At 35.5% G+C, this 24,358-nt stretch overlaps 1 protein-coding gene across 3 annotated transcripts in view; it reads left to right on the top strand.

Moving 5' to 3' along the window:
* Positions 1–24,358, top strand: part of daam1a (dishevelled associated activator of morphogenesis 1a) — a 56,564-nt gene that overhangs the window by 11,223 nt on the left and 20,983 nt on the right. For 2 of the 3 annotated variants that reach the window (XM_058748904.1, XM_058748901.1), the window contains exons 1-3: positions 6,642–6,969; positions 19,146–19,379; positions 22,073–22,162. In XM_058748904.1, the coding sequence (XP_058604887.1) occupies positions 19,194–19,379; positions 22,073–22,162 (276 nt within the window). In that variant the 5' untranslated portion in view covers positions 6,642–6,969; positions 19,146–19,193. Of the gene's footprint in view, positions 1–6,641; positions 6,970–19,145; positions 19,380–22,072; positions 22,163–24,358 lie in introns of those variants that run through there. The other variant, XM_058748902.1, reaches the window with a different exon arrangement.

Genomic DNA, 24,358 nt, shown 5'->3' with positions numbered 1-24,358 from the left:
TCTTCACTGCTCACAACTGAGGGAGTCCTGCACTTTCCGTCTTTGACGACATGTAAAAAACTGTGCCTACAGCAGGAATGGTATAACGGAAAATTTTAGTGGCTTTGAAACTAGGGATGCAACGATACCATTTTTTCAGAACCGATCCAATCCGATACTGAAAATTGTGAGTATCTGCCGATACCGATCCAATCCGATACCAGCGCAGTTTGTTTTTAATTGATGTAGAATTTCTATACTTTCTCTGTGTTGACCTGATCGTCACTCTTTTGTGTTAAACACAATCTACTACATATAGATAACTTCATTTTAATGAAAAATAACAAATGAAAAAAATATATAATCATAATCTATGACATAAATACTATTATAAACTATAGTTAGTGAATAATTCAGCAGCAAAAGATACTCTAGAAAAATCATGGGTGCACAATAATTTTATAAAACCTAGTGAAACATTTTTATTTACAAATAAAAGTGAATAAGTGTACGACTAAATCTGGTAAAATGGTACACATTGCTCTTTGTATTGTTGTAAAATACATTCATGAAAAAACAAACAAATGCATTTATATATACTATACAATTAAAAGACATTTCTTTTAAATCTATAGCACAGTAATGAAGGCAGCGGCATATGATAGATAGGACAGAACAAGAAAGACTATTAATAATCTTTCATTGTGCAAAAGTATTATAAAACGAAAGGCTCAAATACAGACCGGCACAAAGTGCTTATGCGCATCCCGAGTGCAGAATGATGCGCTTAAATCAACACTGAGTCACAGCCAGTAGGCTGCGCAGCCCTCCGAATCCGCATAGAAAAGTTCAAAGTACAAAGGGAAAAGATATTGATGCGTAGTGTATTAAATCTGTGCTTTAGTTTATTAAGCCTTTTCTTTTAACAGTTTTAAACCTCAGTTACTGTGTCCTCTTGAAGAGAGTTTGACTGCAGTAACCGAACGTGACACGCAGTTTGATGCTGAATGGAGGATGACAGACAGATGCAGCGGAGAGAAGAGTTTACCTGAACTTGAATTTAACGACTTAAATATTCATCTGCACCTCAGATTAAACTATGGAACAGCTTCAGAACACTTGAAATATAGTGCACGAAAATTTTATGGTGCTTTATGTTTTTGTGCCTTTCGTTGGGCTCAACAATAACACAGAATAGTATACGCACAATATCGGATTTGGATCGGTCTCTTCTGACCGATACCCGATCTGCAGAAAATGACCGTATCGGAGCCGATACCGATCCTGAGTATCGGATCGATGCATCCCTATTTGAAACCGTGAATTTTCCAAACCGCGGTATACCTTGAAACCGGTTATCGTCCCATGCCTATTGCATAGTAAGCATGTAAACACCAGGCAATTTTAAAATATCATCTAAATTAAATGAATTAAATTATTTATTTGTTTGGCTTTTTAAAAAAAATAATAAGCTCGTAATGTTTCATCATTATCAGCTTTTTGTTGTACATTTAAATGCACAAAATTTGTGTTTAAAAAACTTTTACAACTTTTTTTTTTCTTTTTTAATTAATTTTATACTTAAAAAAAATATTGAATTATGAATTTGCACCACATCATTTTATTATTTACATTCCCATTATTCTAATATTTTAATCAAAATGTAACACTACAATGATATCAGTAATATTACATTCTGAATTGCAATTGATCCGACATCTTTTTTTCATACAGAATGTCATCTACACTGCATAGGCATAAAAACCACGTTATGTGTTGATAAACAGCTGATAGAGAAAGAGACTGTCTCTGTGGCTTTTCAATCAGTACATTAATGAGCATATTTTGTTGCTTTGACAACACTACTGTTTCCTTCAGGAAATGCAGTTGTAGTCAGTAAATAGAGATGTTCCAATATAGAACCAAGATATTACAAATAGTTTGTTCTATTAAAAAACATTAATGTTAACAAAATTGGCATAGATTCTGACCTCAGATGGCAGCGGTTGTTGTGCTGATGCAGTGAAGTGAATGTATTTGTCTGCTCCACTGATGCAAAGAGCAAAGTTCATGATCAATAATTGCTGTCGACAGACATACATCACCATTAGCAGTGCCCACACTTCCTGACGATGACCCTAACCTGATCTCGGTGACCTGTGCTCAGCACAGAAGAGGAAAGAGCCAGATGCACTCTGGTTCGTGTCCTTTAAACACAGGAAATTTGATCTTCTCTTGGAAACCAAGGCTTTCATTATTTCTTCCAAGTAGTATTCTGGGAAAATAATGGCATTTCATATCTGAAACAGAGTGCTCTAGGAATGCAACCAGACATTGTGTACGTGTTTTTATGTGCGTCTGTGTGTGAGTACAGATGATTGGATGATGGAGATCATTTGAGTGATGTTAACTAGTGATTAATCAGTTGCTGAGTGACATGGCTGATGTTAAATCAGTGAATGATCAATCGGTGTTTAAGATGCAATATGTGACCAGACATCTTCTGTGTGAATGTCAGTTTAAGTCAACCTAAGTCACACATGTTCCTGGTCTTATTTTGAATTATTTTAGCAGTGCACGCTATTTAGAAAAAAATCTTTAATTCAAATTTTATAACTTGGTCAGGCTCTGAAACAACTTTCTTTTTCAGCTGGTGAATGTTAACCAATAGCTGTTCAGTGTCTATAACCAATATTGACAGCATGCTCATCCAGGCCTAGCTCCATTTTGGTATGAAGTGATTGTTTTTCACACTTTAATCAGTGCATTTTAACTCAAAAAAGCCATTACAGATTTGAAATACTGAAATACTGATTTTGAAATCAGTACCAAAAACGTTTGAGTTATTTATTTGCCTGAAAATGCCTATTTGCCTAACATGCCTGAGAGCTTATAGTGCTTTGCTACAGAAGGTCAGAAATATTTCCAAAAAATGGAAATAATCACTAACATATCTGCAGTAAAGATGTTCTGTGACAGCTGTTCAGCTTTTTAATCGTCCTCTCCAGTTGTGTTTCTAAGCCAAAGCTTTGTAAACTGTTAATAGACAGAAGGCATTCAGAATTATGAGCATTTCAAATCAAGTCTTGCAAAATCTGCTTTAACTTGTTTACTATCTTCACTGCACCCACTTTAACAAAAGCAAGCTTCATTTGTAGGCACGCAGAGAAAGCTAGTAAAGAAAACGTCTTTATTTGTGGGGATTTGTACTTTGTTGGCAGTGTAAGCTAGTTTATTATGTTTATAAATGGTTTAAACAGTTTAAACTACATTTTTATGTTTTCAGAAGAATATATGTGGTGCTTGTTTGCACAAAACTTGCCACCATGATGTGTGTTGCTATGTGGATTCTAAGTTGTTCTGAATTTGTTTTGGCACATTGCTGTGTGCTTGCTAGGGTGGTTGTCCAAGTCTTTAAGATATTTATGGTTATGGTGTTTTTTGTTTTTTGGTCATTTTATGGCTACTAGTTGTAAATCCTAAGTGAGATTTAAAGTATTATTCATGTCTATCACATTAATAGTTCAGTAAAAGTGATAGTTGCCTCAGTTTTATCTTAGGGTGTAATCACACCAGGAAAGTCTGCTAGTTCGATTGCTTTGGTCCGGACCAAATACAATCTTTTGATTTTTGTTTGGTTGCTGCAGTTCACTTTCACGCTGCTCTTTTTGCAAGTGAACCAGAAATTATAAATAAAACGGCACGTGGATCATCCGTTCATTGGTTCATCCATTCTGTACCAGAGTTCGTTTGGAAGCAGACTGAGACCACCTCTTTAGCTGAGTGCAATTGCTGTATTCACACGTGCCCAAAAGATCCGCGCCAAAGGGGGAAATGAACATGAATTTGATTTAATTGAACCAAACAAGACATGTGTGAATACACGTTTATTATTGTAGTATTTATTAATATTTGGCTTTTATTTCTTGTATTCTCAGTTTTTATTCTTTTAGTTTTTGACATTTTGTAATGTGCTTTTGTCATTTTTATTAGTCTTTGTATAACTAATACTTAATTTAATTAATTTTACACACACACACACACACACACACACACACACACACACACACACACGTTTGTTTTTGTGAAAAGTAATGAATTGCCTTTAACTGAAAATTGAGTGTTTAATCATATCATTATACATTACTGACACTCTATCCTCCAATTTGATACTGTTAAGTGCTTTGACACAATCTGTATTGTTAAAAGCGCTATATAAATAAAGATGACTTGACTTGACTTGAAAAGTGGGGACATTCCATAGGTGTAATGGTTTTTAAACTGTACAAACTGTATGTGCTATTGCCCTACACCAACCCTAGACCTAACCCTACCCCTTACAGGAGACTTTGTGCTATTTCAGATTTTCAATACACTTCATTCTTTGTGATTTATAATTGTTTTGAAAAGTGGGGACATGGGGTAATGTCCTGAAAAGTCACCTTCTCCTTGTAATACCTATGTCATACCCTTGTCATTATACAAATTTATGTCCTCATTTGTCACAAAAATGCGCACACACACACACACACACACGTGTGTGTGTGTGTGTGTGTGTGTGTGTGTGTGTGTGTGAGAACAAAAAAAAGTATTATATACAGTTGTGCTCAAAATTATTCATACCCATGGTAAATATGATCAAAGGCTATTGTGAAAATAAATCTGTATCATTTATCCTTTTGATCTTTTATTTAAAAAATTTACAAAAATGTAGCCTTTCATTGGAGAATAAGAATTTAAAATGGGAGAGAAATCTCATTATGAAATAAATGTTTTTCTCTAATACACATTGGCCACAATTAATCATATCCTTTTATTCAATACTTTTTGCAACCTCCTTTTTCCAAGATATCAGCTCTGAGTCTTCACCTATAATGCCTGATAAGTTTGGAGAACATCTGACAAGAGATCAGAGATCATTCCTTCATCCAGAATCACTCCAGATCCTTCAGATTCACAGCTCCTTGTTAGTAGTACTTCTCTTTAGTTCACTCATTTTCTGTAGGGTTCGGGTCTGGGACTGGGACGGCCATGGCAGAAGCTTGGTTTTGTTCTCAGTGGCCCGTTTTTGTTTTGATTTTGATATTTATTTGTGGATCATTGTCTTTTTGGAGGATCCAACCACAGTCCATTATAATATTTCTAGCATGGACTGATAGTTTTTAATTTTTTATCTGTTGGTAGTTGATCGAGTACTTGATGCCATGATGCCAACAAGATATCAGGATCTCTGGCAGAAAAACAGGCCCACAACATTAAAGATACAGCAGTATATTTCATTGTACACATGGGGTGCTTTTTTTATCCCTGTGTTCACCAAACCCATCTTGAGTGTTTGCTGCTAAAAAGCTCATTTTTTTAGTTTCATCTGACCATAGAAGCCAGTCCCATTTGAAGTTCCAGTCGTGTCTGATAACTGAATATGCCGGAGTTTCTTATCGTCGCTCATCTGTTTTTGGATGAGCGACGAGAATCACCCAACCCCCCTGCCGGAAAAACATGTGGTGATGTAGGGGCTGTTTTTTTTCTTTTCTTTTTTTTGAGGCTTTCTGACCCCAAGATTCAACTAATCTCTGCAATTCTCCAGCTGTGGTCCTTGGAGAGTCTTTGGCCACTCAAACTCTCCTTCTCACCGTGCATTAGGACGATAGACACAGACAGATTTGTAATATCTTTAGTTGATTGGAACAACTTAATTATTGCCCTGATGGGGGATATGGGGATTTTTAATGCTTTAGCTCTTTTCTTACAGCCACTTTCTAAATTTTTAAAGTTCAATAATCTTTTGCTGCACATAAGAAATGTATTCTTTGGTTTTACGCCTTGTGATGGATGATTAAGGGAATTTGGCCTTTGTGTTCCTCATATTTATAATCCTGTGAAACAGGAAGCCAAGGGTGGACAACTTCATGTTCCTAGTCACCCTGGTGTGATTAAAAAAATACAACATATTAGATATTTTAATCATAATAATTTCTAGAGGTACCAATAATTGTGACCATTGTGTACTAGAGAAAAATATTTATTTCGTAATGTGATTTTTTTTTTTTTATTTTTTTTTTTTTATTTATTTATTTTTACTTCAATTAAAGGTTAGACTTTTTAAAAACATTTTAAATGAAAGATCAAATGGATAAAAACTTATATTATTATAACTTAGACTTATATTATTTTCACACACATGCATATGCATGTATGTGTGTGTGAACTATATATATATATATATATATATATATATATATATATATATATATATATATATATATATATATATATATATATATATATATATATATATATATATATATATATATATATATATATATATATATATATATATATATATATATATATATAGAAAGCTTTATAAAATAACGCTTAGCAAGCACAATACTAGACTGGTGATTTTTTTATTTTTTTTTTATTTTACTTTTTATTTTTTCGGTAATCCATGTTATTGTTTTTCTTTTTGTTTTTGTTCACTCTAATATCTCAGATCTATTTGTCGCTGTACACTTGTCAGCTCTGTAATTGTGGGTGGAGTCAAACTCAATGCAATCTCTCTTATTGACCTCCCATTGAACAGTGCAGAAAGGAGGTGTGGCATACAGGAAGAGGGCTGTCCCAGTCAGACCGGGAACATCTGTCTGACTGTGTGTGTGTGGACGGTGCACTTATTCAGACTCTGAGCTCAAGCTTACAGTTGTAGTCATATATTAAAATATTCAGACTGCTTATACTGTAAATCCAGTAGAGAATTAAACCCGAACCCGAGGCTGTGCTGTTAAGAAGACTCATTTTTTTTGTGTTGATCTTGTGGAGTAGAGGGAGTTTCGCCTGCTATTTCAGGAGCAGATTTGATGGTGAGAGATGTATGAGCCGTTGTGGTCTGCGTGCTTCCCACACCGCAGCGTTCAGGGCTGAGATCAACACAGCTCTCGCTGCCTGGATTTCACGCGATGATGTGCTCTTGACGTGCCTTTCTGAGAGGTTAGCATGCTGTCTTTGATTTAGAGAAATCAAAATGTGAAGTCACTTTAACATTGATGTTTGAGGATGTCTGTTAGAGTTTGTTGTGTGGGTTGCCATGTGAAGATACATGGATTGCTGCCGATAAGCTTTATGCATACTTACCCTTTGGCCTCAGATGAACTGGTGTGTGTGCTTTTGTCTTTTTTTCATCCCAGGCCCCTAGCTAAGCGAGTCAGGTTGAAGCAGCCTTAAATTTCTGACCTCAGCTGAGGAAGTATTATGAATGGAATGAGACTAGTGTGCATTTTTCCTGTGGGTGTGCCTAGTGACAGAATTACATACTTAATCAGATATACATAAACAGCCTGTTGATGATTTATTCATCTAATTTGTTACTGTCCTTTTTGATTTATGTGTGTCCATTTTGAATGTTCTGATCCGTTTTTGTTGGATGTAGGTCAGAGTTTAGACATCTATGTGTGTATACATGTTCACGTTTACTTCAATGCTACACTCTTAAAAATAAAGTTTTTTATTGTCGTGTTTGATTTGACCCTCTTAAAAAGAAAATTTTCACAGCGATGCCATGTGCACTTAAAAATAAAGGTTCTTTTTTAGCATTGATGGTTCCATGAAGAACCTTTAACATCAATCAAACCATTAGAGGTTCTTTATTAGGGAAGAAGTTCTTTAGATTGTTAAAATGTTATTAACACTAAAAAATGGTTCTTTTATGAACTGTCAACTGAAAGGTTCTTTGGGTGACCAAAAATGATTATTTAATGGCATCACTGCAAAAAAAAAAAAAAAAAAGAAAAACCAAGATTTTGCTTCCCCACTAAACCTATCAGTTAACAGTTCATAAAAGAGCCATTTTTTTCTAAGTGTAAAGGACATTTTAAAACTCTTAAGAACATTTTTCCATTATAAAGAACCTTTTGCTAAATGGAACGTTTCTATTGATGTTAAAGGTTCTGAACCATAAATTCCAATAAAGAACGTTTATTTTTAAGAGTGCATGAACAACCTTTAGCATTCCTTTGGACAACAAGTTCTTTATAGTGGAAGAAGGTTCTTTAGATTATTCAAATCTTCTTGACATTAAGAAAAAAATGGTTCTTTTAAGAATGTCCTTTTGGAAACCCAGAATGGTTCTGTAAAAACCCCCCTTTGGAACCTTTACTTTTAAGAGTGTACGATAGTATCTTTGTTCTGTTCAGTAGTGTGTTGCATTGTGATTACCACCATGGTGACATTTGGATGGTGGTTTACTTCCCGATAACCGCCGATACCCGTTGATGACCCTTCTCCAGTAATAATTAATAACCAGTATCAGCATGCATGATTTGGTGTTTGCTCGTCCAATCCCAGTTGAACTCAGGGAAAATCATTATATACTCAGCTCGACTGCTATCCCCAGTATTGAAGCCACGGGATTAGCACATGTAATGCAGGCTGCCGAATCACAAACACGCCTGGCAACAGCAGACAGTGTGCATGTGCTGGATAATACTGGTTCTCTGGACTCTGGGGAATCGGGCTTAAATGTGGCTTTGGAATGAAGTTAATGTGGGTCAGGGGTCTGTGTTTTAAAAACTATTTGACTCGTCTGCCTGATGGACAACATTTTTGCATCTTTCCTCTCTAGTTGCCTTTCTTGTTTTGTCTAAGTGCTCGAATCCCCTGAGGGGTGCGGTCTGTGACTCCTGTGGGACACCCTTGCTACTGTCCTGATGTTATTGATCACACATACAGTCCAGTTGAGCTTAAATGTGGCTATGCGGCATCCAGTATACACAACATGCTTACTATTTATTTTTACTTAACAGGAACATAGATAATGTTCACATGTGGGTGATTAACATGACTTGTTTTTGGACATTTTTGGGTTATCTTACATGAATTTATTCATGCATAGATAAGAGTCTTAACCTCTTTCTCTGTTAAAACGTCCATAATAATTAAATCTGAATATACAAAACATATTGATTTGAAGGGGTAGCATTTATTTAATAATTTTGTTTTTTAAATTTATGTTTTGTAAATCCACAACAAAATATATGGAAACAGCTACACAACAAACAGTTAAAACATTAGTTTGATTGAATGTGATTTAATTTTAATTTTGATTTAATGGATTTAAATTAATAAATATTAATTTGATAGATAATTTATGAATGTATTACTTTAGGCATTTGATCTTAATTTAACTTAAGTATATTTTGTAATTTATCAGATCAAAATCAAGCGCACACACACACACACACACACACACACACACACACACACACATACATGCACATGTTAAGTTTTATGACATTTAATGACTTTTTTTCATTTGTGTTTGCAAATATCTTCCTTTACTGTTTTCTTTTTGTTTTTTTGCTTCTTGTTTTATTTCATTTGTTTCATTTATTTCATTTCGTTGTTACATGTAATGCGATTGCTCTTTTAAACTCTTTCTTTCATTCGTTTTCTCTTTCTTTCAAGCATTTGTTTACTAAAAGCTCTCATTAGCTTTTTCCATCTTGTTTACTTGCATGCCGGATGAATCTCGTGGTTGCACATGTCAATAACAGACTTAAAATCACTTTGATTAGTTCAGCAGGGATCAATACTGTAACTTGCCATTAGGAACATTGGCTTGTGACTGCTGGATGACAGACCAAAGGCCAGAGTTTGTTTTCTAGTTGATCCTAGACTGGCCTGAGAGCTGCACTGGATGACCTCCATTATGTAAACTCTAAAATGGAAACCCATTCGCTCTTCTGCAGGCCCACTGATCAAGGCTTCCAGAGTTATGGATTAGCTTTTAATGAGAGAGGCAGAAAATTACAGACAATGTCACGAGCCTGTGGAGCTGTTGGTTTAGTGTTAGTTTCATGACTGCGTTTGATATCAGAGCACTGATGATGATGGATTTTTTTCCACGCAGATGACACAGGTACAAAATTAATCTTCACTGCGGGAGAAAATGTCACAGAGGAAATAGAAAGACAGACTAACAGCCACACGCTCATTAGATTATTCAGTGAGGTCTGGTGTTGAAGTGCTGTTGTCTTCCCCGGGGAAAGAGCTCTTTAGGTCATATCCTGGAAGAGATATGACTGCTGGCTACATTATGGGACCTCAAAATCCTGCTTCATCTGCCCACACAATTGCTGTGCAATTATGTTGTTATGGAGCTCCAGTGCTTGAGTGATGTTTGCTCTGGGATGTATGCATTAGTGTTGGTTTGGTTTAAAGGCGCAGTATCTTTGGACTGTCTTTGCAGGCCTTCACTGTACTCTTTGCGATCAACTAGCATTAGTATGCACTGTTCAAAAGTTTGGGCTTGTAATATTGTGCAATATTAATACAATTTAAAATATCTATTCTAATAAGTATTAAAATGTTTTTTATTTCTCTGATTGCAAAGCTGAATTTCAGCAGCCAGCCAGCCAGTCATGATCCTTCAGAAACGCTGATTCGGTGTTAAAAAACAAAACCCTTATTATTATTATTATTATTATTATTATTATTATTATTATTATTATTATTGATATAACAATGCCTTTACTTTCACTTTTGATCAATTTAATACATACTTGATGACTAAATAATTAATTGAGATAAATATATATTCGGCATTGGAAATCTTAATATTGTTACTTTAACTGGTGCTGATGTTTAATACATACATACATATAAACATTTTTATACTTTCTTACAACTTAAAATATGATTTCTTACAGCTTAAAAAATGCTGGGTTAAAAACAACCCAGCACTGGGTGAAATATGGACAAACCCAGCGACTGGGTTGTTTCGACCCACCGGTTAATTTTTAACCCAACCTTTTTGAGTAGTTTTATTTAACTCAATATTAATTGCTTAAATTAATCAATATTACTTATTGCTTAAAAATTACTATATTTCTTGCTCAAAATGAACCCAAAATAGGTTGGAAATTAACATTTATTTACTTCATCACAAATATGTTCAATGAATGAACATCTATTAATACGTTGAATAATACTAAATATTTATTGCTTATTAATTTTTTAATTGCTTCTAGTAATTGTGTCTGATTTTTAATTTACAGCCTATTTTGGGTTCATTTTAAGCCAACCATATAGTTGAGTTAAATGAAACTACCCAGAAGGCCTTAAATACAATTTTATTTACAGTTATTGACATTTCAAATTTACACGATTTAAAATTATTTTAAGACTACATATTCAAATATCTTGTTTCTGTTACAACCGTTGCACCAGCAAATAAAGAAAATGCAAATTGCCCAGGAGCAGTACATTTCCCATGACATCACTTGAGTTGTGTGCCTCTTTGAGAACCCTCTCTTTTACAAATCCAACCGCCCAAACTCCTTAGTCGGTGCCTACATGTGGTGAGACTGTTAATGAAAGCGATTGCAAGTCTTTAGTTTAAGCATACAAAGCTGAAACAGGCACGCGCGTCTTTCCATGTACTGTATTTGAAGAATGCACATATTTTAATAATCTTTAGAATACTTTGCTTGCAAGATATGCATGTCAGATTTGTTCATTCCATTGGCGATTGACCGATAAGCAAATAGTGATTCTGTCTTCATTCAGCTGTTTGCAGTTAAAACCAACAACACAATTTGTTGACAACTGAAGACAAAGCGCTCTATGAACTGAAGCGGTGGAAGTGTTCATGACCACAATTAACAATATTTTGTGCAAGACTGGCAAAATTTTTAGTTTAGTTGCTATTTCTCCTAAAATCTGTATGTGGATTGAGGATAATAAGAACTTTCATTTTACAGCACTTTAAGGCAAATCAAACCCTTCTGTAAGAGCGTATAAAAACAATTAACATCCTGCCATTGTTCAAGTTCTAGTCACCAGATGTCCTGATTTGAATGACTGTTGGTATATAAGCCGCATGCAGCTCTACAGATGCTCACAACATGCCAAAATGCTTTTCAGAGAAAAAGAAAATGTACAGTGGCCCCAAAAGGTCACTTTTGTACAGTGAAATCAGATTTAAAACGTCTGAATGTCATTGCATCAGATATCAAGTGTCAAACCAAGTGGCATCTACAAACAAATGCTGCTAGAGCTTTCCTTAGAAGCAACATCACTTTTCTGAGCCATTTTTTACTTTTAACCAAATGGTCTCAAGGTGACTATAGAGTATGTATAAAGTCAGATTATATATTGACGTTCGACCAAGCAGAATGTGTCCAAGTAATTAATTTTGAGCATTTATGTATTGTTTAATTAAGATATATTTTTACAAACTTCTTTTTGTAAAAATGTAAAGTATACTATTTGTCTTTAAAACAAATGCTATAGACCCTTTTTCTGTAAGTAAACATTTTTCTTTGGGCGGAGTTTAGGTGGAGGCAGAAAGATTCCCCTGACCGCTTCACTAACGCTAGCTGTGAAGTCTGTTAGCTTGTTTTTTTTTTTTTAACAATAACTGGAGAAATTCCGATTTTACCTGCATATATAAGGTCACTCACTATCCGGCACCGCGATTGTTATTTGAAAAGGTTAACTTTAACGGACGAAGCCAGATTGGCCGACCCGCACACGCTTTTACTCAAAGGATGGACGATCTGACAGGATTCCCTTAATTTGAGTGACTCACATCTAACGTGTATAGTTAAGACAAACTTACCGTGTCTATCTAGTCATGAAGACGTGTGTGTGTGTGTGTGTGTGTGTGTGTGTGTGTATTTATTTCAATTTCAGCAGGCAACTATTTTTACAGCTACATTGTGATTAATTGTGGCTTGAATAATAATGTATATACAATTATAAATGATTAAGCATATAAATCATCAGTTTGTTGTTTACACACGCATCCATACATTGTCAAACACGAGATAGTAGTGAGATGCATAAGAAATCCCATAACAACAAAAGAAAATACTTCATTGAACCTTTTCTGATAAGAAGTGTTTTTCTTATGTTCTGCTGCAAACACGAGCATTTTTGATGATCGTTTCTGTCCAGTCCGCTCGTTTTATCTCGTTTAACCACAGCTGTCGTCGGTTTTTTGTCAAGCAGTGGCAGCAGGTATGCGTTAAAATTTCAAATGGGAGCCTCTACTACATCGATTCAGGCACCCAATATCACAACAAGATGATATTTAACCTCCTTGTGTAGCTGAATCTGTGCTGGTTTGAATTGGCCACCTCCAGTTTTGCGGCACTGTGACGTAATTGTGACGCCGGCCCTAAAAGGGCAAAGACATTTACATATTTTTACGTGTGGCTAATGTGTTCAGATAAACCATTAATTTGATATGTGCTGAAGTGTAAACATGCTTCAATGTATTCCCATAATGCACTGACTCATGACCCAGCATGAAAGGTGAATTGCTTCCAGGATCAATAACGCCGTTCATAAAGATCGAACTTTGCTTGCATAAAGTGGCCTGGCCACCTGGGTGGATACGCAGGCTGGGCTCTCGTGGATTAACTCCACTGGTGTATGACACAGAGAGATATTTCATAAGACGAGTGTTATGGAGGCATTTTCATGCCAGTTGCTGCACAGACATGCACATTACCTGATATTTACCTTCCTTCAAGTGTTCCCTCCCACTTTTCTTTAATGTGCTGCTTGTCAGTATTCCCTTTTATACTCTGTATACACTTATAACCCTTGCGTGCATGCTTTTTTGTAGCAAAATATCAGTTTTCTCATGGGTAGACCTTGATTTTAGTCTCCTGGGACTGACCTCTCATAGAGACCGTACAAGGTTTGCAGAATTTGATACCATTCCCCATTTATCTGAATTGCTTTGGAAGAGTAGTCTGGGAGTATCTGGACTAGTACTTAATGCTGTGAGTGTGTTAACTATTTTCAAGGACAGTGTTATTTATTTTATTTTTTTTAAATATTCTGTTATAGTTAGTATTTATTCATATTTTAAATAAGCTTTTAATTTTATATTTTTAGTTTTCGTTTTAATTTTAGTGTAAGATTTTGTCATTTTACGTGCTTTTGTGAATTTTTATTTTATTTTTTAAAATTTCTATTGGATATAACTAATATTTGACCAATTTTAGTACTTCTACTTATTTTAGTTAGTAAGTTTTTCATCTTTATATTTTATTTCAGCTTTATTTCAATTAACAAAACATTTTATTAATGGTTTTAGTTGTAGTTAACAATAACTACAACACTCTCATGGATGCATGTCAAATTAAATTGACTTGAACAAAGGCAGAGCTGTAGAGGCCAAAATTTGTTGAACATGTTTTTTTTCAGTTAACAGACGTCCATTCAGAAAAGACAAGCTTATACATAAGCAAACTGGCTGTTTTATGTGTTTTACAAGCACAGCGAGACTCTTATTTCATTTGGGCTTCGGGAAAGATGTCATTTTTTATTAGGGATAAAATGTTATGCTCAGTTCATAGCACATGTTTGCTTTCATTTAGGCTAGCTGCTGATTCTTTTACTATTTTAGTTGTAAATATTTTAGTCACCTGTCTCGGTACAGACTGTGGTATCCCATGAGCATATGAGCTGAAAGATGAGGAGCAGACTGTCGGGTTTTTTATACGTTCACACATTTGTTGGTTTTGTAATAATAACTTTCCTGTGCTAGTCTTTTTAAAAGATGTTTACATTTCAGGGGTTTCCCAGGATGTAAAGATTATTTAACTCCCAGGCGATCCCAGTGTTTCGTTTGGACAAGATGTGGATTTGGATTACCCGTTTTTATTTTGACATTTGTCAGATAAGCTCCTGCATTGTATGCAGTTTGAATAAATGAGGAGAATATTTGCTTAGCGGTGTTTGTGGGTCATAGTTTGGATCAGACCTTGTGAACAAGGACATTGATTCAAATCTTCCGCTTGTGAATGATTTACTGGCACACTGTACACTTGCATTATTCACTTGAAAAAAAATTCACAAAAATGTGACCTGTTTTAGTGAAATTCACTCATCTGCTAAATGAATAAATGGTAATGTTGTTGAGAACATCTTCATTCACAAATCCGGCTTTTATGGTACAAATTCAAAAAAGAGCAACCTATAACGAACCAAAATGCAGTTCATGTTGTCTTCTTTTCAACTTGATCTAATAATAGACGTGGAATCCGTTCTTATGGTGTGAAGTGTGTGGTCTCTGCCCACTGATTGTTGGACCAACTAGCCAGGCCGGAGCTATTTTCACACCATGATATAAATCCAGTTGTGAGAAAATTCCCAGCCTCGCTCAGGATAACAGCTGTGTCTGCTCTGCTGGGTTATCGCTGCTAAATAGTTACAGTGTGAGAATCGAGATTCTCTTCCGTGTTGGGAAAAAAATCACACAAGGCCGTGTTTGTGTGAACATTCGGATTGTTGACACGGCCGAGTGAATCATTCGTTTCAGCGCTCAGAAAAAACACAGAGTTTCCTCTGCAATTTTGCTTTCTCTTTGTCTTCCTTCTCTGTTTCCTTCCTTCCTTTCTTTTTTTCTCTTTCTCATCTGGATGTGAGTCCTAGTTCTACCTTTTGAGTTTACTTTCCTTGAGAAAAGAGTTGAAGATTAACTAAACTAAAAGTTGAATTTTTTGGTAGTGTGACAGTCTCTCAGATGTTTTCTACTGTAGCTTTTCCGGTATCTAGCCGATTTCTTCAATCAGATGTGGTATAGATAGTGTAACAAAATGCTGACAAAACTTTTTTAATGCATACTGCGCATGCAGACTTATATCTAGTGGTCGACCGATATATCGGCCGATATCTGGCATTTTTCAAATATCGGCATTAGCCGATAAGTTTTTATGTTTGGGCAAAGCATTCGAAGCGGGACTTTTCTGACTTTTATTTTGACGCCACTGAGAACGGCAGCGCCTGAGCACACAGCGCTCACATTCTCCCTCTAGTTCGCTGTCGGCGTTAACAGTTCTGTCTAATACAGATAGAAGTCTGGAATCAGATAGAACTGTTAAACAAAGGATAAAACTGTTAAACAAGGTATACAAAAAGTATTATAACGATTGCTTTTATATTATTAGTAATAGAAAGGCAAACATTATAATACTTTCTCGTTTGCCTTCAGCATTCAGCAAATGCGCATTTATATAATTTAAATAGTCACAGTGAGAGAACGGGCGGTCCGTGCGATTTAAATGCGGACAGGAGGATCGACAAACCTTAAACTCGTGATTTCAAATTATGCTGCGCTTTATGCTTTTGCCCACTGTCATATTCATGTCATTTTCACTGTGTGCTGTATGTAAAATATGATATTGAAAAAATATGATTCCCAATGCACACAAACATCCCAGAATACTTGGTTACAGTGTTTACTTACTTTTTAATTATATTTTTATTAAATATTTATTTATTTGTGAAAAATACTTTGTCATCTAAAGTATAATTATGTTTATTTTACACATTTATTTTTTAATCCATTTTAAAATTATTTAAAATTTCTTAAATATTAATAAAATTATATCGGCCATTGGCCACCCTGCTTTCCAAGATATCGGCATCGGCTGTCAAAAAAACAATATCGGTCGACCACTACTTATATCCTAATAAGAATATCCTTTCTTGACTTCAAAGTATCAGAAGGCTCATTTGATTTTTAGCAAATCATTCTGAAGATTCCTCTCAAAGAACCAGTTCAACAGAAATGATTCACTGATTCAATTGAATTATCAAAGTGTTCACAGACTCCTTGTGTGACATTGCATTTGTTTTGTAAATAAGCATGCAGTTAAATACGGTTGTGTATTATGTTAAATTCAGTTCGATTAAATTTGTTTTTCTATGTATTTAGTTTCTTTAGTTAAATTTGTTGAGTTTGAGTACAGCTCGGGTAATTTTTTAATTTTTTTTAATCCATCCCTTCTTTATCCTCACAATTTCTGTCAATTCTCCATCGTCTTATAACTAAAAGATATGAAAGCTTCCAAAAATTACATTTTATATTTTGATTCTGATTGTTGTATAATTACAAAGTAAACGAAGTGTAACTTTAAATTGATGGACTCATTTTCAGCATTTTCTTTTGTCAGATTTGCTGCAGACAAACATTCAGAGGTCAGATCATGTTGGGCATCACTGTTTAAGTCTGTGTTTGGGTATGATGGCACTATAAACCTGCTCTGCAGGGTCAAGTACACTGAGCAGATTTTACACAAACACACGTACTATAAACTCCAGCCTAATCCTCAAGCCATTTAAACCTTTATGTCCCTGTTCTTCTAAAGGGAAACATCTGGTCACTTTGAGCTTCTGGGTCTGATCGTAAATTCAGAGTGAAGTTTATGTTTGACTTCTTCGGGGTCGTGATGGCCTTAGCACTGGAGCTCAGGCTGGTGTACTCATTAAAATAGAACTGGATGAAGATAAAGTTGGGCACGGTAACTTTCTTCGTTATTCCTAATATGGAGAAAGGGGAGATGAACACGGTTCAGTCTTTTGAGAGGTCAGGGCCAGTTCCATTGTGTGAGGTCTGAGGATAAAGACTATAGACAGACATATCTGTGTGTGTGTCTTTTGTTTTATGAAATCTGGGACATCTGGGGATGTAGATCAAACAAAGTGATGTTGTGGCTGAGTAATAAGTAGTAATTTGGCAGACGCTTTTATTATGAAGAGAAACTGATTACAAGGACAGTCCCTTGGATTACCTGGGTTTTTTTTCATGCAAAAAATTAAAATTTAGTTAGCATTTGCTCACCCTTATGTTGGTGCACAACGTTTTTAAAAAGTTAATTCAGTTCAGAAAGGATATTACAAAACACTATAAAGGTGGTTCATGCACTATATTTCAAGTCTTCTTATGCCATACAATAGCTTTGTGTGAAGAACATACCATATATCTTGTTGTGCAGAAGAAGCTTAAATTTTACACTTTGGTCTGTTCTTCATAGCTATCATATGGCTTTAGAAGACTTGCAGTGCTGCATTACCTTTATGGTGCTTTTTGGAGCTTCTCATGCCTTGATTAATTTTGTTTCACTGCATGTAAAGAAACAGTTTGAGCATTTTTAACTTTCTTCTTTCACATTGGTTATAGCTCATGGATTGGCCTTTTTGGTGTTTAAACCAACAACCTTTTGGTTCCCATTCTAGATCTTTTCATACTACACCACACTTTGGTTTTTGTGAAAACAACTGTTTACTCTTGAGAGTAAAAAGAAAAGTTCATCAGATTCTGATATTAGATTTTACTAATTTTGTTGCTTTAGCCGTATGGCTTAGTCCTTGTGAAGAGCATCTCTGTTTTTCCACTATTAAAATACAATATTCCTTTGCAGTTGCCTTTCACTTATAGATACAGATCCACTTAAATATTGAATGATATTACTCGTAATGCACATTACAAATAAGGTTTTGTTTTCTCTCTGTAAAGTGATTCGCATATAAAATAACCTAATAATGTAATGTGATAGCTCATTGCTTTTTATAGCTGTTTTATCTGCCTGCCTGTATGATAATTTGCATGTTGAATCATGCCGTTGTGTATTGCTGGAGTTTATGAGGCTTATGTGTGTGTTGTAATGGGTTATAAGATCATACAGTGCTGGCATTATGAGTTTTACTGCACAAACACACATTGATAATCCCACTTCTTATTTGTTGTTGTAAATACAGTTTGGGGATGGTAAGATTTCTACATTTTTGAGAATAAATTCTTAACCAATTTAAAATAACTTTTTTTCTAAATATATTGTATATTGTAGTGTCACTAAAGAGTACTTTTTATTTGTAACAGTGTAAAGGTTTTTACTGTTGTTGTTGTTTTTTTTTAATCAATGTAATGCATCCTTGCTGAATAAAGGTTTTTATTTCTTTAAAAAAATTAATGAACCCAAACTTATGAGTGCTAGTGTATAATGAAAGCCTTGATTGTGATTCATTTCTGGGAGATTCTGTGCACCAGTACAGATACTTTGCATATCGCTACTGGTCTTCAGTGGGTGGCCCATTGTAACCTGTTAGTCAGGAGTGTACTTAATGCATTAACATTTTAGTTTGAATACATCACACATCTCATGTGACATATGGCTGCAAATAGCCCTGGGTGGCGGTATGCTTTTCAGTTGTGTTGTCATGTTGTTTTGCATTGAGCTCTGTCCCAGCATATCCTCCCACATTTTCACTGAACTACGAAATGATTAACAGTGTGTATTTTTTAATTTTTTATTTGTAGCTTCGATGTCACCCATTCTAATTGTCTCTTTTTATTTTCTCTTGCACAGGGGGTTGTAGCTAAATCGAGACACATTTGACTGGCTGGGCCTCTGGCCATGATGGCCCCACGTAAGCGAGGAGGGCGGGGCCTGTCATTCCTCTGTTGCTGTCTAAAGAAGAGCGACCATCCCGAGATCACCTACCGCCTCCGCCATGACAGCAGCTTCACACTGCAAACCATGGAGCCCACCCTGCCCATGCCCCCCACCGAGGAACTGGATGCCATGTTCACTGAACTGGTGGTATGTGTTGTACCTTGACCTCCATACTCTTTCTTTTGTTTTCCTCTTTTTGTTTTATTTATTTCCCAAACTCATAACTGGAAGGATGGATGGGTAGGTAGATGGATGGATGGATGGGGTAGATACTGTAGATAGATGGCTGAATGAGCAGTTAGATGATGGATGGATGGATAGTAGATAGACTGCTATGTAGATGAAAGTGTAGGTAAATGGATGCATGAATAGATTGGTGCATAGGTAGATGGTTAGACAGATGGATGGATGGATGGGTATGTAAATGGTTAGATGGATAGATGAATACATAGATGGATGAATAAATAGGTAGGTATATAAATGGATGGTTGGGTATGTAGATGGTTAGAAGGATGGATGATAAATGGATGGATAGGTATATGGATGAATAGGTAGATGGATGAATAGATGGATAGAAGGGGGATGAATGGATGGATGGATATGCAGGTAGAGGAATAGATTGCTGGGTGGGTGGATGGGTATAGAGAGCACTCATTGTAGTCTAATTTTCTTTTGGTTTATGCATTTTATTCAACTTTCTAGTTGCTGTAAAAGGAATAGTTGTTTCAACTTAAAAAATATGTGTTAAATATTTATACCCTGTTAAATATTTATATATTCTAATTGATTGAGATGCACCTATATATATATATATATATATATATATATATATATATATATATATTAGTATCCAATATCTTAGTACAACTTAACATTTCAAGTTGACTAAACTTAACATTTTAAGGCAGCACATACACTTTCTTTAAGTTGAAACAACAGTTTTTTTGTTACAGTATAGATCTTTGGACACAAGCTACTTTGAAAGTCAAATTTGGTCTTTGGTTTTGTCAAACATTATATTGGCGGGCATGTTAAGGATAACTTATTAAAACAACACTTGTCTTTGTATCCTGTGAGTTTTCACCATTGCATTTTTTGCTAAGACAGAACATACAAAGTTCATAAGCACGCAAGCCCACATGGCCAAAAATCACAAATGGAGCCTGTTAAGTGGGTTCATTCACAATAATCCCATCGGAATAGTTCGAAAAATGCTTGTTCTTCAGTTGAGCACTGCTTTGCTCTACCATTCCTCCATTTGTGGAGTGAATCAGTGCTTGTCTTGGACTCCGTAATATGGGGAATCCAAGCATTCTCTGCTAATGGTCCAGTAAAGAGTGTTAGACAATGCGTGTTCCCTCATTAGCTCTGCAGACTCCATTGAGTAGGAGAACGTCTGTATGTCTCATGCCCACCAGCGCGTGACCAGCAGGCATTTGGCACAGATGGGCTCATGGATGACTTGCATGCGCCAGACTCCGTCCCAAACGCAGCTTGTCCCCTGCCGAGTCTTTGAGGACTCGCTGTGAGCCACAACTGAGACATCAATCAGTGTCATGTTGACTTGATTTAACAGGAAAATGCTTCTAGCAGGCTTTTGATTGTGTCGATTTGAGGTGAGAAAGCAGTCCTAATCATGAAGTTGAAAGATAGCTGCTTCCATCTAAATGACTTTTAGTGAGTGTGAGGGATAGCAGAACAAAATCTCAGGTTCAGGTTTTTCCTGCAGAGACATAAAGAGGGAGAAACTATGAGAGAACGCTCTGGACAAGATCGGATTTTGACCTGCCTGCTTCTGCAATAGATGTGGTGTCTGGATGTGATGTTCTCTCTCTGGAATCTCTGCTCAAATACACATGAGTACTTACGAGTTGGATTATACGATTTTCCTGTATTTTTTTTCATTCTTTTTATCCTCATTATTTCCTTATGCAGCCTGTTAAAGTGGTCTCGGGACCTGCTCATTGTATGTGTCTCTCACATGATGTTAATTAACTTGTGCCCGAACATCTGGACTGAATATGACCAACTCAGGCCAGAACTGCATCATGGGAATGCACGGAGGTCACAGGAGTGTACAGGCATTAATTGATGGTTTACATGACTAAATCTTTTCTTTGCCGTGAGGAAACAAGGACTCTCTATCTCACACAGAATTGTGGGAAATTAACCCCCGCTTGAGGGTCAGTGATATCCAGCGGCTGATGTCAGAATTTAAGTCATGTTGGTTTTGTCAGGCCTTATAACTGATTGGATAGGATGCCTGTGTGTTACTGCCAAAATCAAATATTATTATATATTTATATATTTTCTTTTGTGCAGTCAATGCAATTAATTCGTTCATTCGTTCATTCATTTTTCATTCTCCTATCTATCTATCTATCTATCTATCTATCTATCTATCTATCTATCTATCTATCTATCTATCTATCTATCTATCTATCTATCTATCTATCTATCATCTATCTATCTATCTATCTATCTATCTATCTATCTATCTATCTATCTATCTAAACAATTCTGCAATCATAACTTGTAAGGAATTTATTAATTATGTATTCATTTAATACCTATATATATTTGCATAAATATAATAAATATTCAGTACGACTATATATTATATTATATTATATTATATTCATGTTAGTATTATATTTTATTATTATTGTATTAGTATTATATTCCAAATAAGCAACCTAAAGTGTCAATTTTAGGTATTTAACCATATTAGAATGTGACAAATTAAACCTTTTTTTGGTGGTTTTTGGTGTTGGAGTTCATTGGATTTGAAATGACAAAGAATGCATTATTTTAAAACCTCTCATCTCCTTCTCCCACAGGATGAGCTGGATCTCACAGAAAAACATAGAGAGGCCATGTTTGCCCTTCCTGCCGAGAAGAAATGGCAAATTTACTGTAGCAAGAAAAAGGTAAGTAATTGGCACTAGATGGGACTGGCCAGGGACTCCCATCACAGTTGCCTTTTCCATTTTCTGAAAGACTTGAACGTATAGCCTGGCATTGACCATGCATAGCAGTTTCCTAAAGCAACTCTGTTTCCTGCGGAGACATTTCATCTGGCATGACCGTGGAGTTTGAAACTGAACAGCTAAATGTATGAACAGTCGTACTGTACATCCAAAAAAGGACCTAATGTAAACGCTGCTGCTCTAGCACAGGCTTGGCTTTGGGACAGAGAAGTGGTGTTGAGTGCAAGGGTTTATTTTCACAGTACGTGTGATTTGGGTCTGAGGAGTGAGAGGTAACAGAACCCAGGCTGCCCTGACACACTCTGTAAACCCTCGTTTATAAGGAGGCATTTACGCCAGTGGAACTAAAGAGCAAACCACACAGCAGTGGTCTGAGGTTTCTCTACAGTTACCTGGTCACGACCCACCAGGGGAGCGCTCTACAGCTGCTGACCTATTGTCCTCTAAAACACTTAAAAAATAATACTGTCAATCATTATGATGTTAGGCATGAACTTTATTCTCATTCGTATATTAAAGCAAACCTTTATGTTGATGTTCTGTGTGATGGATCAAGGCTTTGTAAGCTTATACACTGGTAGAGATGGAATTTCAGTTCAAATTTTTATAGCTTATGTCTGGCTTAAAGGGATAGTTCACCTCAAAAATGTAATATTCTGGCATCATTTACTCACCCTCATGTCCCTCCAAACCTGTATGATTTTGGTTCTTCCATGGAGCACAAAATAAGATACAAAAAACTAAATAGTATTTTTAGTCATAGAGTGAAAGTCAATGGGGTTCAGATTTCAAATTGTGTTCTTTTGTGTTCCCCAGAAAAAAGTCATGTTAGTTTTGTCTCGTCTTGTGGCTGACTGGAGCGTGGCACTAAAACTGTTTCCATTTGCAGTTTTGCGATTTTTATATTCTTTTTTTTTCAAATTGCCTAAATAACCACCTCGTTTAAGTGGAAAAACTTTTTTTGTGAGATATGGGACTTTTTGCGAAATTTACATATTTCCATTAGCCGTGTTTTCAATTTGTGCAATTTGAGGGGTAATGGAAACACGGCTACTGCCAAATCATATTTTTAATGAAACAAATAAATAATAATAAAAACAAAAAATGTTTTACTAAGTTTCATTTTACTTCTATGGAAGCCAGTTTCAACCACAGAATAAAAACAAATTTAAAAGGTAACTTATTTCACAATTCTTTTTTCTCACATTTGTGTGATTCTCTCTCAGAATTCTGACTTTTCTTCTCAGAATTGTAATTTATATCTCCCAATTGTGAGTTTAAATCTCACAGTTGCAAGTTTATATCTTGCAATTCTGAGGGGAAAAAAATCCAAATTGCGAGATATGAACTCACAATTCTAACTTTCTCATAATTCTGACTTTTTTTACTCTCAATTCCATGTATATCTCACAATTCAAACTTTTTTTTTCTCAGATTTGACTTTCTCACAATTTTGAGTTTACAGCTTGCTTAACTTGCAATTGTAAGTGTATAATTCGAAATTGTGAGATATACACCCACAAATCAGAGAAAAAGTTTATAACTTTAAATTTTGAATAAATTCTAAGTTCTGTGAAGAAAAGTCCTAATTTTATGAGATCTATTTTGTGAAAGAAAAGAAAGTCAGATTTGTGAGAGAAAAATTGGCAATTTCCTTTTTTATTTTTTAATCCATGGTGGAAACAAACTTCCATAACTTTCACTGTATTTTATTTTATTATTTTTATTTTATTTATTTTATTTTACTCCCAACCTGTCTCAGAAAAAACGAGTGTGCTGCATTATCCCAGCTCCATAAAACACTGAAAGCAGCGTGTCAGCCAACTACACCTGCAAGGCCTGAATCAAATCACCTCCCAGTGGAGTTTTGGGGTCTGAGCAACATGTGGAACCAGCACCGTGCAATATAATGAGTGCTAAAACTACCGTCAAGATGTTGAGGCCAAAGTACATGTGAATGTCTGGTATGAAGTATTCGTGTTCATAATAACCGTATTGAGATGTTTCTCACCCTGCGTTTTGGTTTCTAGCTATATTTTTATTAATCTCTAAACCCCTATGGTCCAAAATAGTTTAGTTAAATTGTATAATTGCAGACTGTGGTTATAAAACAATGGGTGGACTTGTTAAATAAGA

This window comes from Onychostoma macrolepis, chromosome 17 (assembly GCF_012432095.1).
Source record: "Onychostoma macrolepis isolate SWU-2019 chromosome 17, ASM1243209v1, whole genome shotgun sequence".
Taxonomy (NCBI): domain Eukaryota; kingdom Metazoa; phylum Chordata; class Actinopteri; order Cypriniformes; family Cyprinidae; genus Onychostoma; species Onychostoma macrolepis.
This window is presented reverse-complemented; position numbering and strand designations above follow the sequence as displayed.